Raw genomic sequence first — 18,218 nt, forward strand, 5'->3', positions numbered from 1 at the left:
TTGGATTATAAAGGGAAGTAAGGTTGTGATAGCGTATTTTTTTTTCAAGGAGTTACCCAGCACCACTTATTGAATGATCTTTCCTTTCCTAACTGATTTGAAATGTCACTTTTATTACATATTAAATATTTATATGTCAGGATTCTTTTTCTAGGTGTTTAGCTTATTCCACTGATATAATTAGCATCATGATATTTCAATCATGTGATTTCAGAATATCTTTTATATCTGGCTATGCAGGTCCCAAGTAGGGCATTTTAGAGTTCCCTAAATCACAATATATCAGGAGCAGCATATTTGGTTTTATTCTAGGAAGGACTCAGAAAGTTGAAGAAGCCACAGAATGATCTTCAGATAAATAAATAATGATGGACCAGGGAGGTGAGTCCTACCAAGACTGGGACCTTCAATGATCTGACCTACTCTGAGCACCTTAGGAAGACCAGCATGGAAATCAGGAGGAATGGCGGGCGGCAGGACTGACGGTTCCAGAGTCCCTAAATCTGGGCAAGATGCAGGATGCAGAAATGCAAGGGGCACTGGCCTCCCTAAGGGAGGCCTTGCAAAGAGTCAAAAACTCTGGCACACAGGACGGGGCAGGGTTTCGCTCCAGAGGTGCAGCAAAGATGGCAGAGAATATAGATTCTATTGTGCTGGCAAACATTTCATGGTTGTGTTTGCTGGGCTGAAAAATTGTGTTTACTTATTTATAAGGCAATATGTGACTTGCAAAACTCCTCCACCAGGTAGGTGACAGGTCAAGGTCACTCACTGAATGACCCTCTCAGTGGTGGACCGGCAGGTTTTGCAAAGGGTAAAACAAGCCAAAGTACCCACAGGCCTGCAATGTTGTGTGGAGAATCATTTTCAGTCTCCATATGGAGTCGCACAGGGTCCATTCCTACTATACTGCGGAGGGCATGCATGGGGAGTTCAGGACACTGGGGGGAGTTGGGTAAGCAATTGAACTCACACTTTACTTACAGATTTTTAACTTTGCTGCCTCACTCTTACTCACCCCCACAGCCCAAAGAGGAAACAATTGGCCCTGGCCGGTTGGCTTAATGGTAAAGCATCTGCCCAGCCTGTGAAAGTCCCAGGTTCGATTCTTGGTCAGGGCATACAGCAGAAGTGCCCATCTGCTTCTCGACCCCTCTCCCTCTCGCTTCTCTCTCTCTCTCTCTCTTTCTCACTTAGCCATTGCTCAAATGGTTCGAGCCAAGTTGGTCCTGGGCACTGAGGATGGCTCCATAGCCTCGCTGCAGTAGCTTAGTTGCTAAGCAACGGAGCAGCGGCCCCAGAGCATCACCCCGTAGTGGACTTGATGGGTGGATCCTGGGTGCATGCTCCCAGGTTCTCTCCTCTGATGGTGACCTTGGTGCCCCCTTCCCGGGGGCCTGTCACGGGGATGATCTGGAGGGGAGGAAGCATGGTGATTGAGCAGGTGAGTCTGTCTCTCTGCCTCCCTTCTTCTCAATAAAAAAAATAAATAAATAAAGGAAACAATCACTTTTCTCTCTGAGATTTCTCCCTCCTTTTTACTCTTCCTGCAATATGGCTGCTGGCTAGTTCAGGCACTGGCGAGTTGTCAGAGTCCCACCCCAACACCCTACACAGGGTTCCCCAAACTTTTTACACAGGGGGCCAGTTCACTGTCCCTCAGACCATTGGAGGGCCGCCACATACAGTGCTCCTCTCACTGACCACCAATGAAAGAGGTGCCCCTTCCAGAAGTATGGCTGGGGGCCGGATAAATGGCCTCAGGGGGCCGCAGTTTGGGAATGCCTGCCCTAGAATATTAAGAGCATTCTCCCACCCCCCATAAGCTTTAAGACCATTTGTTGTGGGTCAAGGAAAATAAGTCAACCACAGCTAGCTGTTGGCTCCTCTGGCGCCCCTCCTACCCCTCCTGCCTCAGGTCACTTGCACTTACTGCTCTGCAGGGATGTAGCCATCCACCAGAGGGCTGCACTCCACACCAGCCACCTTGACGTGGGAGGCGATGTCCCGGAACTCCAGGCCCAGGTTCTCTCCTCTGATGGTGACCTTGGTGCCCCCTTCCCGGGGGCCTGTCACGGGGATGATCTGGAGGGGAGGAAGCATGGTGATTGAGCAGGTGCCAAGACAGAGCCATCCCTCACATGCTGATGGGCCAAGGAAAGGCTGCTGGCTCTTTCCCATCTCCGCCTGCTTTGCTCAGTTATGTCCGAGTCCACCAGGGACCCCAGGTGTGGGACTGTCAGTGAGCAGGAGCGTCTGGTGGGCCATCCGAGTCAGTGTGCGGCTTTAGGAGCAGTGCTCAAAGACCCTCGTTCCTTTTCCTATTTCATAGAAGAGAGACTGGAACGTGAGCCAGTGTTACTGGGTGATTCATAGAAAATCAGGATTACAGCCTTTTGGCCTTTGCTCGTGTTGGTTTCACTCTCCAGGAAAATGAATAACCCCCGTAGGAACCCACAGCCCTCCACACTATGGGCACTCACCCATATGTTCAAGATCCTTCTCAAATGCCACTTCCCTTAGTCAGATATTCTCTCTCCTTAGCCCCCTTCTGTACCCTCTCCAACTCTCCCCTCCAAGTGAAATTTTAAGGAACCTTCTTCGTGCTCCTTTCAAGGTAATATTTGTGTCTGACCCTCACCCCTCCGTCCCCCCACCCCATTACCACTTCCTTGTCAGATCTGAGTCTCTGAGAGCAGGGTCTGCGTCTCACTCTTGTGGACTTGAGTTGTAATGGCCCTGCAAACTCCGACTACCCCAGCCTCTTCCAGCAGTGAGCAGAGCCCCTGTCCCAACCCCTCTACCTCCATTGCTCGGCATGGTTTCTAACGGAGATTGGTTTTATGAGTCTTTACCTCTGTGCACTGGCCAGAAGTAGCTGGCTTCCTTTCCAAAGATGTCACCTTTGGTGTTAAAACCCATGATCAGAATGTTAAGATTCAACAACCGTGGATCTGCTTTTGAGAGAGAGGCTCGGTCCAATTCACAAAATCTAATTGTGGCACCCCACAGTAGTGACCTAGTGGCAGAGGACATCTGTGCCAGCCTTTCTTGGCATTTGATAGACAGAGAAAGGCACCATTCCCATTCCTGGGGCCTTGGAACATCAGCAGCTGGGTCTTGGCCAACAGCAAGGGGACCACAATCAAAAGAGTGCAGATAAACCACTTCTTAGTAGGTCCTACTCTCTCTACCCTCTGAGAGTCACAACTGGGGGGCCCATCCAGGGGGGACAGTAAAATTTGAGAAGGGGAAAGAGATTAGGCTGGACTGCCTCCTGAGGGGCAGCTTTGGCAGGGGGAGGCTGGTCACCTACAAAAGACGGGATACTTCTTGCTTCTTACACATGCCGGCATGCATGTTTGTGAGTGAGCGTGCCTATGACTGTGAGGGTTTGCACTGTACGTGTGCTCATTGCATTGGAAACAAATGTTCTTTGGAGACAGAGACCCACGTCTGTGTGCGGGAGGTGGGTAGATACAGGGAGGGCGGGAAGGGGGAGTCCACGTTCTTCCCAAGTGCCTGTCCAGCCAATCCCAAAGTGCCGCTGGCGCCTGGCAGCGGCATCTGCCGGATCATCCGGCCCCGGCTTGTCATCCTGAAAAAGGAGTTTTATCTCTGGCCCAGTCCTCGGTTCCCTGGGCTCCCCGGAGGGCCGATGCCAGTACGGAGCCAGTAAATAGCCCCCGTCTCAGGGAGATGTGTTTAATTTGCCATCTCCTCCCTGCAATTTCTTGGGCTCAGTCCAAGAGGACAGCAAGTCTCACCGTGTTTGCCAGACACACCGCTAGCAGTCACGCGTGCCAGGGGGGTTTCTTGTTAAGCGCTCTGGGGGTGGGGTGGGGGGATGGAGGGGTGGCTGGGAAGGAGGGATAGTGGGACACAGCTCAGGTGTGGGACCAGGGGCAGGGCTGGAGGAGTGGCCTCAGGGGGTCTTTCTGCTGGGACTATGGAATGGGAAGGTGAGGACACAGAAAACAGAAATAAACCCCAGGGACAGCGTTTTCCTTGGCTTAGACATGCACAGCAACGATTTTAATACTGATGCTGAAGCGGAGGAGGACGATGGGAAGGTCCCTAGGGGCTGGGTGTGGCTTCTCTCCTATACTCCTTACAACTCCCCCGTGAGATGGACACCTAGACTCACTGCACAGGTGAGCAAGTCCAGGCATGGAGAAAATGATGAGTTAGCCCTGGGCTACCCAGCAGTTAGCCGACAGAGCCAGGACTCAAACCCTTGACCCCAGCGGAGCCTCTGTCATTGGTTCACTGCTTGGTGAGCCTGCCGCTGATGGAGCAGCACTGGTTTGTCACTGACACTCTTAGAGACAAAGGGAGGGTAGCAAGGACTTTGAGTCCTTTTTAACACAGCTTCCGTGGAGACTCCAACAGGACAGCCGAGCCCTCTCTGCTTTCACTCCCCCTTTATAAGGGGAGGGCCTCGGACTCTAGCCTTCAGCCCCCAGGGAAGCTGCACAGGAGAACAAAGTGCCTTTAGCCAGCGAGTGATCACCGTGTGACCCACACCATGCCAAGCATGGCTCACCCAAGACCCCAGCTCTGAGCGGGGTCCCACTGGGCGGCGGCTCACCTCCGTGATGCGCGGGTTCGTGCACTTGCTGTTTGCACCTGCCAGCTCCAGCCACTGGCTCTCGTGGACGGGGCAGTGCTGACGCAGGGTACACTGGCCCTGGCCCTGGCACCAGCCGCACTCGAAGTCCGGGTCCGCCTTGAGGCACAGGCCGCAGCTCTCGCGCATGGCCCCGCACTTGTAGAGGTGAACTGCGGGAGAGAGGCCCGAGTGGGAGGGGGCGGGGCTTGTGGACAAGCAGCTGCGCCCGCCTCCGGTGGTGGGACTGGATTGGGAGGGCCAGGCTCCCTCAGCCAGCCCTGCCCACCCTACTCCCCTCCCAGGGGCCACCTGCCCACACCGAGCCCAGGCCCAGCAAGTCACCTAGCAGTGGGAATGGCGGAGAGCCTGTGGGGTAGGCAGCTCAGGCCAGAGGAAGACGGACAGCCATTAGGGTGGGGGACAAATGACACTTGCTCTCCCCTTCGACCCCTGCACCCTGCCCGGTCCACCGTCCACACCTTTGTTCTGAGCTGGGTTGTCGATGTTGAAGTGCCCATTCCACACAACCGTCAGCTCCACGGGGAGGTTGTTGATCTCCATCCCTTCATAGGAGTACTGCAGGCAGGTGCGGGGGTGGGGGGGGTGGAGAGAAGAGAGCTGGGTTGCGGATCCCTGCAGTGTGTCCTGCCTGGGGCCCTCGCCTAGCACACGGGGCTAGAGACTGGCCACTACTGTGCTTGTGTGTGTGTGGAGGGGGGCCCACGCGTGCACGCATGCACATCTGTGGGTGGGCAGGGTGGGAAAGCAGTACCGGATGGTGCAGGGCTCAGGAAGCTAAGGCAGGGCAGGGCCGGGCCTGCAGGGTGGGACACCCGTTTGGAATGTGGGTCCCTGGAGCAGCTTTGAGCAAGACTGCCATGGAGGCCTGCTCCCATCAGCTGGGCTTTCCCAGACGTTTCAGAGTCCCAGTCTGGGGACTGGGGTGCTAAGGGGTAGGAAGGGACAGGGGAGGGGTGCTACTGGATGCAGGGTGAAGGCACAGTCCCCAGGGATGCCAGCCCCCTCTGCTTCCTGAGAGCAGACACTTCTCAACCCCCAGAGGAGGAGAGGTGGCAGCTTGGAGCCCGCCCCGGACAGCGTCTCCAATCCCCACCTGGTCATTTTCTCATTACCCTGCCAGACTGCTTCCACAGGGGTGGGTTGGAGGAATGGAATGAGACAGGTTTTCTGTGGAGGAGGGCTGAAGTCTGGCAACTTTGTTGGAAGGGTCTGGTCCAGGGGGCTTGGTTTGAAGTGGTATTTGCAGAGCCAACAGGCTCTTTTAACTTAAAGTTTGGGGGGGCCTGGGCCGTGGGGGTGTTGATGGCTATTGTGACAGCCAGCTGACACGCCCTCATGGAGCTAGCCACAGCACCTTCTCCAAGGGGAGGGAGCCACGGAACCTCGGGATGCACGGGCTGGGGAGGATGTCAAGGCCGTGCCTCTGTCACCCGTGCCTCTGCTTCTGCGGCCCATTTGTAGAGGCTTCTAAGTTAGAATCCTAATCTGAGAAATCGCCCCAAATCCCTGAGCTCTAGAGTGTCCTTCAATCTCAGAATGGCTCTAACAGCAACACGAGTGATGTGCGTCCAGCCTTCCCAGCGTCTACCCCGCGGCTCCAAACTTTCTCACTGGCTCCCTGGTGAACACGCCCCCACCAGGGAGCCCCGTTCAGTGTTCTTCCCACCATGGCGGTGTCTGTACCATCCACACTCCCATCGCCTCTGCCTGTGACCCCGACACCTGGGCCAGGGCCAGAGACGGGGCTTATGATGCAGAGCAGAGCAAAGCCCCCCAGCCCTGCAGAAACAACAGGAGGGAGGTTTTTGATCAGTGCATAACTCAGCTGGTGACTCATAAGCTCTTTGCCACATAGCTCAGTCACCAGCTCCCCAGACACTGTGCTCTTTGTGTCTGGGTCAGGCTGGGTCCTGCGTTTTCTCACACAATCTCTTCTACTCTAGCCTGGTGGTTCTCAGGAAAGGTTGTCACCCGAGTCATCTAGGGGCCTACTGAATGCAGATTCCAGGGCTCCACCCCAGACCTGCTGAATTAGAGTCCAAGGAGATGGGGAGCATTTCGAACAAGCAATGCTAGTGTTTCTGATGCTGGAGAGATGTGTAAGGGGGAAGAGAGACAGGGAGACAGAGAGAGAAAGGAGGGAAGAGAGAGGGAGGGGGAGAGGGAGAGAGGGAGAGTGGGAGTGGGAGGGAGAGAGAGAGAAAGAGAGAGGGAGAGATGAAGAGAGGGAGTGAGGGAAAGGAAGGGAGAGAGGGAGAGGGAGGGAGAGAGGGAGAGAGGAGGGAGATAAGGGGAAAGAGAGAGAGAGAGAGAAAGAAACACTTTTCCAAACCTCCCTCCCTCCTCTAGTCAGGCTCTACCTCTCACCCTTCCCATCGCCCTCCTCATGGCCCCAATGGGGGAAGTGTGGGGAGGGAGGTCCCACTGAGGCAAGTGTGGTGAGGGTTGTCCCAGGCTCCCAGCTAGAGGGCCTGGCTCTGCCCAGGACCCAAAGGGGAAGTAACAGGTCATGGCCAGGATGTTGACTGTTGACCGAAGATCAATAGAACCTTTAGGCCCCTCTCAGGAGGCACCTGAAATCCCCCAGAGAACAAGGCAAGAAATTCTGCAAGGAGTATGGCACGTGTCTATGAACGTGTGCACATGCATGCTGGCTCCAGATGAGATCAGCGCACAGGGATGTATTATCTGTGGGTATCTATGTGTGTGCATGCACATGCGTATTGCTGAGACAGGGCTCTGCAGGGACTGGCTACCTGAATGCGGGTGAATGATCCCAGGCCCAGTGTCCCCATTGGTAAAGTGCGGCTGCAAACACTGCTTCCCGTGCAGCACTGTTGTGAGGGTTCAAGACAGACACCTGCTGCCCCAAGCACAGTGCCAGTCAAGTGGAACGGGCACCTGAGTATCAGTGTCTTTTAGTCTGTGTGCACACACGTCGGGATCCTGTGCAATATGTGTTTGTGTTCCCTGCATTGATGTTTATGGGGAATACGAATAGCAGCCGTGTATTCAGTGTTTAGGTGCCAGACACTTGGTGCATATGGAGGTGCGTGCAGGTGAGCATGCTTGTGTGTTCCAGTGTGTGTTCATGTGTATGTGTGTGCATGTGTGTGTGTGAGTGTGTGCACACAGGTTTTTTTTTTTTTGAAGCTGATAATAAAAAATACTTTAATGATCAAAGATGCTGAGTGTTACTTTCTCTTCCTCTCCCTCACTCCTGAGACCTTGATCATGAAATTGTATAGAAATCATTAACTTGCCACCACTGCCTCGATCTCTCGGGATGTCACTCTCCTTCCTGGACAGTCTCTCTCCCATGACCTGCACCCCACAGGGACAGGGGGGTGAGGTGGGGTCAGGTAGCTGGGGAGCCTGGACCACAGGTTTAGTCCCCTACTACTCCCCACTTAGCATTTATATAGCTCTCTGCAATCAGCGGACAGTTAATCTGCACAAAGCCCAGAGTGGAGGGAAGAGCATTTCAGGCTCCCGGAGGCCAGGAGGTTAAGTGTCTCAATCAAGTCCAGCACACCATGGCCCAGCTAGTGGGTGACCTTAATCATGACCTTGGGAACCTGTAAACCTCTGTGAACCTCCGTTGCTCTACTTCCTGAAGCAAAAAGAAAATCTCTATGGAATTTGGACCATTATCTTGTCCCGGGCTGTGAGATACTTTGCTGGAAAAATCAAACATTTGGGCAAACAAAAAATTCTGAACAATATAAGAAGCCTGCGACTCTATGTCCAGGACCCCGGGGAGGGCTCAGTAGATCAGGTCGGCTCCCAGCTGTGCTTCAGGACAGCAGCGAGGGAAACAGCATACCTCCCACCGGTCTCACCGTCCCTGTTTTGCATGCAGTAAATTGGGTCAACAAGGGAAAATGGGAGGCCACCACGGGTCTGTGGGAGCAGGGCCAGAGCCAGGGCCTCGGCCAGCGCTGCAGCCGGCCACTGCCCACTGTGGCCCACTTACCCGGGTGATTGCCCGTGACTGAGGGGTGGGCACCAGGCATTATTATTAGCAGCACTTGACATTTCTCTGGGAAGTTGGTCGAAATGAAGCCAAGAATATCCACAGTTGTGCTCTCTAACTGCTGCCTGCCTGGGAGCAGTCCTGTCCTCCTCCCACAGGCCCCCTGAGGGCTGCAGTGATTGGCCCAGGGCCTGTCCCCAAATAGCTGGCTGGACGCGACCTGCCTGCCCACCCAGCACAGTGTCACACCCATGCCAAGCTTTCCTGTGTTTCTTTCCTGTTCTGCTCTCCTTTGAAACCTGGTTGTCACCCACCTCTCTGTCCTCACAAACCTGGCAGGGGGGGGGGGTCCCTGTGAGATCTCCCACCACAGGCCAGAGAGCTCATTTAGGCAACGAAACAGCAGTAATTCTTCTTCCACAGTCTTCTCTGACACAGATCAGATCCTGCTCCCCCGGGGTCACACCAAGGCAGGACATAATGTGCTAGGTTCTGAATTTTCACTCAAACTTTGATGAGAGGTGTGTTAAAAGCCCAGCAGTGCCTTTCAATATGCCATTGGCACTAACCAGGGGGCTTGCACCAGGTACCCCAGACGAGACCCAGCCCTCACCTGTCAGAGCTGCTGAGCTTCCGTTTGTTCCCAGGAGGCTCTGACATTGCCCCCACATTCGGGGAGTTCCCTGGGGCCCCCAGAGGGCTCATTCATTGGCTCAGGAAATACTGAAGCCATCTGAACCCAATCGCCTTCCAATAATGGCCAGACTAGAAAGGCAGTGGGTCCCCCCATGAACCTCCCGAAGCTCACACTCATCCCCCAGGGATGGATGGGCTTCTGACCCAGGGTTTTATGGGACCAACTCAGGCTGCTGTCTGGGTTATACTGGCTTATTTAACTGAGTCAGCAGAAGCACAGGGACGTCTGTCACCTCGTCAGAGGCTGCGGACCCTGTCCTCCCTCCTGACACCTCTGGGGCCCGGATCCCTGGGCAGCATCCCTGAGGACATGACGCAGTTTCTTCCACAGTCTGAAATCCCCGGCTGCCTTCTGCTGAGTCAGCCATGGGGCTCAGGCTCCTGCTTTCCACAGGGACGGGCTTATCTGGGGGGGGATAGCCACTTGAGCCAAACCCTGGGGGCTGGTCTGCCTGGCCTCAGGACTTAGGAAGAAACAGAAGGTGTTTAATATCCCTTTTGCTTGCAGGTTTAATCTAGGGCACTGCAGAAATATGAAAAAAGTAAAATAAAACAAAACAGGCTGACCGCCAGGGGAGCTGTGCGGACATATCTGGGGCTTCAGAGGTTGGGTGATCAGTTGTCAGTTCGGAACCAGCAATGCTGAGTCACCTCTCTGAGCATCGCTGACCCCTAATCCACTCGCTTCCTGTAGGAAGAGTGGAGTGCTCCCATGAAATGCTTTGATCCGCATCACATCCCCCAAAACACTCACCACATATAAGCACCCAGAAGCAACATTATTCTAATGAAAGGCAGTTCATGTAACACAAGGGGAGACCCCAAATCCAGGCCCGGCCCTGCCAGGCACTAGCTGTGTGACCTTATGCATGTCACTTACCCTCTAGGCAGGGCGGGTACTCCGAGACATGGGAGCTGCAGCTCTTCCTCAGGTCTGCCTATGTGTCTACTTTTGCATTTATTATATTCAGTTCCTAAAGGGGGTCTCCAACTTGTGTAACTCTCAGCCCCACAGATCTAGCTCTGCACCCTGCTTCTAGGCCTCCAGTTTCTCTTTGGCACAGTGAAGAGCAGGGAACGTGTCACAAGTGTCTATGCTTGTCTCTGAGCATCAAGGTGCACAGAAGAGGCCCAGAAAGAGAGGGAGAGCTGGCAGAGTGGGGACCAGGAAGGCCACCGGCAGGAGAGGAGGTGCTGCATTGAGAGAGCTCACGGTGTGGTACCTGGGAATTGGGACAGCCTGATCACGGACCCAAGGTGTGTTTTCTCATCAGGCAGGGTGTGTGCTGATCTGCGCAGTGCGCTCCTGCCGGGAACCTGTGTGCTGTGTGTCTAGCTCAGAAGCCTCCCGTGCTGGGAAACCGCCTCTGTGTAGATATGGAGGCAGCGGGACCTTTGTGGGCTCCCATGAGGCACTCGGCCCAGCCCTGGCTGGAATGCAGGGCCCAGGGCCTCCAGGGCTTCTCCATGGAGGAGGGACATGCCGGCCCCTGCCCACAAGCAGCGCTCAGCAGCCCCATGGTTGGTCCAAAATCCTTTGTCTCTAAAGCCCCTGTATTGGGCAGAGGACCCTCCTGGGCATAACTCTGGGCAGGCACTTGGTGACCTCAGAGCCCAACCCTCTGCTGCAGTGGGGTGAGCAGGGTGCAGGAAAGCTGAGTAGATCTGTGGTGTTGGGGGGAACCCTGCAGAGCTGAGCCGGTCTGGCTCTAAAAAAGAAGAGGGATGCGGCGGGAGGGGCCGGAGCCTCCAGGGGCCCCGGGCGGGCACTCACGGAGGTGTTCTGGCACTGCACGCTGGAGCTGTTGAAGCGCAGGGCCGGCACCCTCTGCTCGCTGCCCTGGATGTTGAGAATGCACTCGTACCCACGCTGCCCGGACTGCGGCTGCGGCAGGTTCTTGGCCTTCAGGGTGATGGGCTTGATCACCTCCACGGGCACCAGGATCTTGTCCACTCGCAGCAGCTGGGGGCAGTCCTGGGGACAAGAGAGCACGGCTCAGGCTGCGGAGCGGGAAGCCAAAGGAGCAGGAGCCTCTCCAGACATAACCCGGATGTTTGCTCCGCTCCTCCCTCTCACAGGCGTCCACCCCTAGCCGCTGTGCAGGAGAGAACGGGACTGAGACATCCCAGGTCCCAGAGTCACCACCTTGAGGCCACTGCTCACTGAGGCTGTCCCTGCTGTTTCATGTTCCAGCTCTTTCATGTTCCATTGCAATGTACTCCAGACTCTGACACTCCTGGTGGCCTCCTCCTGGCAGCCCCTGAACCCTAGCAGAGATGGACGCGCTGGCGGGGTGTCCCGTCTTACTCTGGGCTGCCGACCCCTTTGCCTCAGTTCCAGGTTGCCGAGAATTGGGACAGAGGGGACCAGGGGAGCAGATCAGCAGTGAGGCAGAGCCTTGACCTGTGGCTTTGGACCATGAATCTGGGCCAGAACAGTAGAGTCCAGCAGGACCTTCCACCCATGGGCTGAGCCCAGCATTTGGGAATGTTCTGGAATGGGCCCAGAGACCTTTTATATCCAAAAGCTTCTGACTTAACCCTGGGATGGCCAGAGCCATGGAAATGCCCCTCAGAACAGAGACATGCTGACCAGATGGTAGCAGTGAGCACGCTCAAGCCTGGGGCGGAACAGGGCCCAGAGGACCTCTGTGGAGGGAGGAAGTGAACAGCTGGGCACCTTTCCCTGGGCGGTCAGCTCTGCCTGGGAGGACCCGGAGAGAGCGGGGTCATTAAAAGAGTGTGGTTGCTCTGCCCAGCAGAGAGGTGGAAGCTGGCTCGTTTCTAGATTTACAGGAGCTGGGTGGGAGAGAGTCAGTGTTCCAGGCTGCTGGGCATGGGCAGAGTGAGGGTTTCTGTAAATACCAGCAGAGCTGGGCACCCTGTGTCAGGTCTACCTCCCCCAAGAGTCCTCTTGCTATGGCACGTCGTCTGGGCAAGTTGGGCATCAAAAGCACGGCACGCCACACCCTTGCTGAGGATGCTGCCCCTTGGCAGCTCCTGCCCCTCAGCCTGGCACCCTTCCCCAGCAAGGAAGGCAGACAGGAGGCTGTGGGGGAAGACGGGAGGGGGCTCAGCGGACCAGGCAACTTGGCACTGTCCCTCCTGGGTCTGAAAGCAGATGTGAGCCCCTCTTGTCAATGAGAGCTGGGAGGGAGAACGCCTGTGAGCTCCAGCGTCTGCTGAGCTTCCATTGAGCTCTGGAGCCCTAAGCATGTCCCCTCCCATGTGGAGACTCAAGTTCCTTATCTGTCAACTGGATGGAAGCCAAGGACCCATTTAGCTCTAACCAGTCCTGATGCCATGATTAGGGGTAGCCCCAGCTCTGTCCTGCCTGATCATCTTGCAGCCTAGCCTTAGGGGTGCCCCAGGGCCATTAAACAAACCCACTTTGCTTCCCCCAGGCCACCCACCTTTATCCTGAAGAGCAGGTAGGAGAGGAGCAGCAAACCCAGCAGTCACTCCTGGGTGTGTGCCCAGAAGGAAGGAGAGCAAGGACTCAGACTGGCACCCCCGTGCTCAGAGCAGCATTATTCATGATAGCCAAAAGGTGGAACCAGCCCCACTGCCCATCAGTGGATGAGTGATATATAATACAACGAAATGTTATTCTACCTTAAAAAGGAAGGAAATTTTAACACACTCTACAACACAGGTGGACCCTGAAAACATTATGCTAAGTGAAATGAGCCAATCATGGTAGGACAAATGTTACACAATTCTACCTATATGAGGTCCTCAGAATAGTTAAATTCATAGACACAGAAAGCAGAACGGTGGTTTCCGGAGGAGAAGAAAACAGAGAGTTAGCATTTAATGGGGACAGAGTTCAGCCGGGGAAAATAAAAAAGTTCTGGAGATGGATGGTGGAGATTGCCCAACAATGTGAATGTACTTAACAGCACTGAACTGCACACTCAAACACTGGCCAAGATGGGAAGTTTGATGTGTTTATTTCACCACAGTTAAAGAGGAGCAGCAGGGAGGCGGGCATTAGGAGGGGCGAGGGGTGAGGACGGGGCCTAAACCCAGCCTGTGGCCCGAGGCTCTGGAGAGATGGGTCTGCAGAGACTCGGAGGCCTGCAGGGGGAGAAGGTTGTAGTCGCTCCATCCTGTGCCCTTGTCTCCACTGCCCTCTGCCCTCCAGTAAGATAAGAGTACAGGTCACAGAGAAGACAAAAGCGATTCTGTGGAAAGGGTGATGGTCAGGACTGAAGCGAGGTGTGTGATGTTGGAGAACCAAGAGAGAGAATCCAGGAGCTGTGAGCTGTGAGCTGAGGGTCCAGGCGGGCCCTGACTCCACGCTTCGCTCTATAAGCCCTGGGCAGCCTTCCTCCCCCGCAGCAGGCACGAGCCTGACCCTCCTGCCACGTCCACACCTGCATGGGGGAGCCGGGTCTATGGCTGCATCTACAGTCAGACCAGAGCTGCTGGACTCTCTCTTCTGCAGCTCACTACAGAACGTTGCTGCTCGTGAATGGTGTGCGGAAGGGGTCTAGAATCTGAGTCTTCTCAACCAACCTAACAGATCACTTCTACTTTGCCAAGGAGAAACTGAGGCAGGAGAAGGCAAAATAATGGCTTGGTGTCAGCAGGTGTGCCGGCCGCTGACGAACTTCGATGCCAATCCACCGCCTTCCCTCCCCTTCCCGTTAGAGGTCAGTCCCTACTGGAGGGCACGACCACCTGGCTCAACAAGGCTGTCTCTGGGACCAGCACGACTAGGGAGCTTGGAGGTGGCCGGGAACCTTGCCTGGGGGCTGGACTGATTGTAGTACAGGGTAGAGTCTGAAGCATAAGCCTCCCTCTCCCTCTGCAAGATTCTCACTGAGGTTGTTACGAGTTCTCTAATGAGTCCTGATTGCCCGTGGCCCCATCTAGCCTTAGTTTGCATATAAAAAGGTTGGCAGCTCAGAGAGTAAGTTCATTAATAATAATTGGAGAGGCCCAGGGCTGGGCTGGGTCCATTTTCCACTGGTGGCACGGCTGATTGACCCTGGTATGCCTCTTAATTGAAATGTAAAATGGCACTTCTTCTCTAGGCAACAAGGCATGAAGGCACCGTTGGCACCAGGCTGCCCCTTCCTCTTCCGTCCAGCTTCCCATACCCTGCCCTCCCTCATACTGAGACCCCACGCACAAACCACCTCTAAGTCTAACGCTCCTGGGAAATCTCAGACACCTCCACGTTTCCCCGAGACTCATGGAGGAAGCCGGGTTTTGGTCCCTCCCACCATGGTCCGTGAGCTCAGGTCATCCGGACCTCATCCTCCCCTTTGAGCTTCCTGGACTAGAAAGAACCTAGTTGGAGAATCTTTGAGTAACTTTGAGTGCAGGTTTGCCTGCCTCCTGCTCTTTTCAGAGTCTTGAAGGGTCTCTATCATAGCTTGACATAGGTAGGCATGAGGATTAACAACTCCTCTTCCAAAGGACATTTGGGGGATTCCATGAACCACCATATATAAAGTATCTGGACAGAGCAGGGGGGCACTCCACAAATGTTTGCTTTCCCTCACCTTTCCCCTCAGCTCAGGCTGGGCCGTGGCCCTCATCAACTCGCTTTTCCTACCTCATTTCCGAGGGACCCATCGCCCCTGCTCCAGCCTGGGTCTTTTTCATGAACACCCATCAGTTTCTGCTGTCCAGCTTATTGGCTTCAGATCTTACGGGGAGTCTGACAATTTCAATAGTTCCTAAGCTCCCAAACACAACAGGGACATGTATGGAGGTCCCACTTCTGTCCACTGCTCTCCTAACAGCCATCCCCTCTTCTGGGAGGTGACATCCTGAAGCAGCATGTCTCACACATTCTGAGACAGGACCTCTACCAGCCAACCACGTGACTTTGGGCAGGTCCCTCAGACCCCCTGGTGCTGGTTTGGGTTAGATGATTTTTATGGTCCCAGTTCTATTATTAACACAATAGATGACCTGGGACAGTCATTATATGTCCTTTCTGAAGCTCAGCTTTCCCATCTCTAAAATAGGGATGACAATGGCCGCTGGACTAGGTCCAAGTGTGGAATTCAAAATACTGACCAACTGGACGTATGTTGGGGGGACCAAGGGACTTGTCAGGGAGGTGGGCCTCCTGGAAATGGCAACTTACCTCCTAGGGGAGCTGTATTTTAATATTATAGTACCTGGTATGTTGCAACCTGTCCCATCATGCTGGCAGATATGGCTCTGGTAGACAGTGGGATGCTGTGAGGACCCAGTGAACACGGTTAACATGGTACAAGGAGTACAGGATTCAATCCATGAACACTCGCCCCCTCCATCCCCTGACACGTATGTCCCCGTGTGCTCTCATTTCCTAGCACAACACATGGGATCCCCCCGCCATGTTCACCATAAAGAAACTACGGATGCCAGTCACCTCTCTCTGTTCCCACAATGACAGCGAACAAAAATATTTACACCTGATCACCTCACTGACTTTCATCCCCGATCATTACCCAGTCCCCTCATGGAATCCCTCAGAAACACACTTCCCTTCTCTGTCCAAGAAAGAGTTTTCTCTGAACTATCATTTGAAAGGGCCAGCTCTTGGAGGATGGAAAATGCCTGCATTTAGCAAGATTATTTGAAGACAAATGCATTTGGCAAGAAACAGTGTCCCTTGGAGGCTGCTTTGCCTATGGCTACATCCTGCAGTTGTAAGGACAGACTGAGGGTAGGGAGTGGCAGTGGCTTGAGGCATAAGAAAATCTTCAACGTCTTGTCTTGCAGGAGGCAGCTCCAGGGGGCTGCAGGTCACCTGTCCAGCCCCATGCACAGCTTGGCCTCCAGGACAGACGTGCAGAAGTAAAGACTGCACTGCTAATTGAGAACGCCATGCCAAGGCAGAGTATGAAAGCAAAAGGGATGCTTCTGTGTCTACCATGCCCAGCATGCCAATGGCTGCTTCATACCGAGGTTTCATTGCATATTTAAATAATTGAACAAGGACATAAAGACTGCTACCGAGCTGGGAGGAGAAAGCCTGCCTTCAGGGCTGGTGCTGCCTGGGGAAGGGGGTGGCAGGCTTATAGATTTACAGCCCCCCGTGGGGTTACAGGATGAGGCTCTAATTCTCCTGGTTGTGGTTACAGCAGAGCTTGGGAACTGTGGCGCTGTGGGGGGCGGGGAGAGCTGGGCTGGGGTCGCGTGTGGGGGGCAGCTCTGGAATTGGAGGTTTGCAGGTCACCTTTCCCTTCCATGTCACCTCAGCCCCCATCAATCCCAAAGACAAGCCAGCGCTAGCCCCAACCAACCCCTCCAAATTTACACTCACCTTCTCAGACCTGTGGTGCCCAATATGAAAATGTAACGCGCCATATATTTTCTCGCTGTTCCCCAAGTTTATAACACCATTAGCGTGATCTACGATGGGCTGGTTTATGGAGAGGGCCAAGTAATAATACAGAAAGGAAATACTCATAACCTCAAGGGGGGCGGGGCGGACAAGATTGATGGAAAGTGCAATTGTCTGGAGAAATGGCGACCCAGTAATGGAATACCTGGAGTGGGGGCTGGGCGGGGTTGGAAGCAAGTGCTTTTAGCTCCGTTTGGCTTTGTTTTCCTCAAAAGAGGATGAAGCGCATGGCAAGGGTGGTTTTGTTCCTCTGGGTTGGGTGCCAGGACTGACTCCTCTATAAGGCGGGATGGGATGGACTCCTCTGATTTCCCAAGAGTCCAGCTGGGACGTAAGTGCCCTTGGCCTGCCCTGTCTGAGGGCATGGGGCCTATTTCAGCACCAGGGGCAAGCAAGCAGCAGTCCAGGGGGTAGCACCTTCCTCGCCTTGCCAGCTCTTCAGCCCCAGAGGGGACTGACCCTTGGGGTTGGCAGATGCCGTGACATCCGTTCTGACTGCAGATGTCATCTCAGGGGTGGCAGGGTGGTAAGGGAGGTGGGGAGAACCTTTCAGGCAGAGCTTTGGAAATCAAATAGAATTCATTTTGCCTCTTCTGATCTTACAACTGTTCTCTGGAGTCAATTCTGCTTGAACTTCAAGAAGAGAGGGGCCACGGGAACCTGTTCTCTGAGCCCATGCCCTGTGGGCTAGATGTGCTTCGACTTCCCGGCAAAGATTGCGCAGTCTGGCGCCCGGAGACCGAAGCGGCGGCGGCGGCTCTTTGCTTTCCGGTTTAGACGAAAAACTGCAGTAAACGAGTCCACCAAGGACACAGTGTTGCCAAGGAGTTTGCTTTTCCGTGGTGGTTTGTCTTTGTTTCCTAAAGATCACTGCTATTAAGTGTGTGGGGGTCCGACGGGGTGTTCAGCTCAGCAGGTGGAGGAGCCTGGGAATTCCAAAGGCACGCGGGACCAGCAGCTCCTCCTGCTGGTAGCGCTGAGGGCATGGCCGTGTTCCTGGCTGCCCTGGTGAAAGGCCATCCCATTGGGAAGCAAGGAGTTGCAGCTGATGCCAGAAGAACGGGGCTGGGAGCGCAAGACCCTCTCCTCCCTCCAGCCTGCCCTTGCTGCCCTGTCCCTCCTCTCTGTGGTGCCCAGGGTCTGGCAGCTGATCTAAGGACCCAGGGTCGTTCCCACAAGGCCATCATTAGCTGAAACAAGATCATTCCTTGTAACTGGAATATAGTTACTGTCAACAACATATGTTACTGGGCATTCTATTCCTCGTCATTGTAATTGTTTTAGAGTACACACCATTAATATAATAACGACAATGATGGACTGGTCCTCTGTTTCAGACCTGTAAGGTCACCTGAAGGCACTCTTTGTTCAGGGAAGAAAAAAAAATGGTAATTCAATGTTCCTGGTCGTAGTCAACAAAGCCAGTGTTGAAACCGGAAGGGGCACTGGTGAAAGCCTTCTGGGAGGACAAGATGGGGCCGGGGGTGGGGGTGGGGGGTGGAAAGCCATCTGGTGGCAGCCCTCCTGATGAGAAAACCCCTGTCTGTATCCTCATG

At 54.4% G+C, this 18,218-nt stretch overlaps 1 protein-coding gene across 1 annotated transcript in view; it reads right to left on the bottom strand.

Annotated features, from left to right (window-relative positions):
* The window catches only part of PLXNA4 (plexin A4), a 419,755-nt gene that overhangs the window by 65,910 nt on the left and 335,627 nt on the right, over positions 1-18,218 (bottom strand). The window contains exons 10-13 of the mRNA XM_066362710.1: positions 11,080-11,280; positions 5,092-5,188; positions 4,592-4,782; positions 1,934-2,085 (exon numbers count right to left, since the gene is read on the bottom strand). Of these exons, the coding sequence (XP_066218807.1) occupies positions 1,934-2,085; positions 4,592-4,782; positions 5,092-5,188; positions 11,080-11,280 (641 nt within the window). The remainder of the gene's footprint in view (positions 1-1,933; positions 2,086-4,591; positions 4,783-5,091; positions 5,189-11,079; positions 11,281-18,218) is intronic.

The sequence above is a fragment of the Saccopteryx leptura genome, chromosome 2, assembly GCF_036850995.1.
Source record: "Saccopteryx leptura isolate mSacLep1 chromosome 2, mSacLep1_pri_phased_curated, whole genome shotgun sequence".
Lineage (NCBI taxonomy): Eukaryota > Metazoa > Chordata > Mammalia > Chiroptera > Emballonuridae > Saccopteryx > Saccopteryx leptura.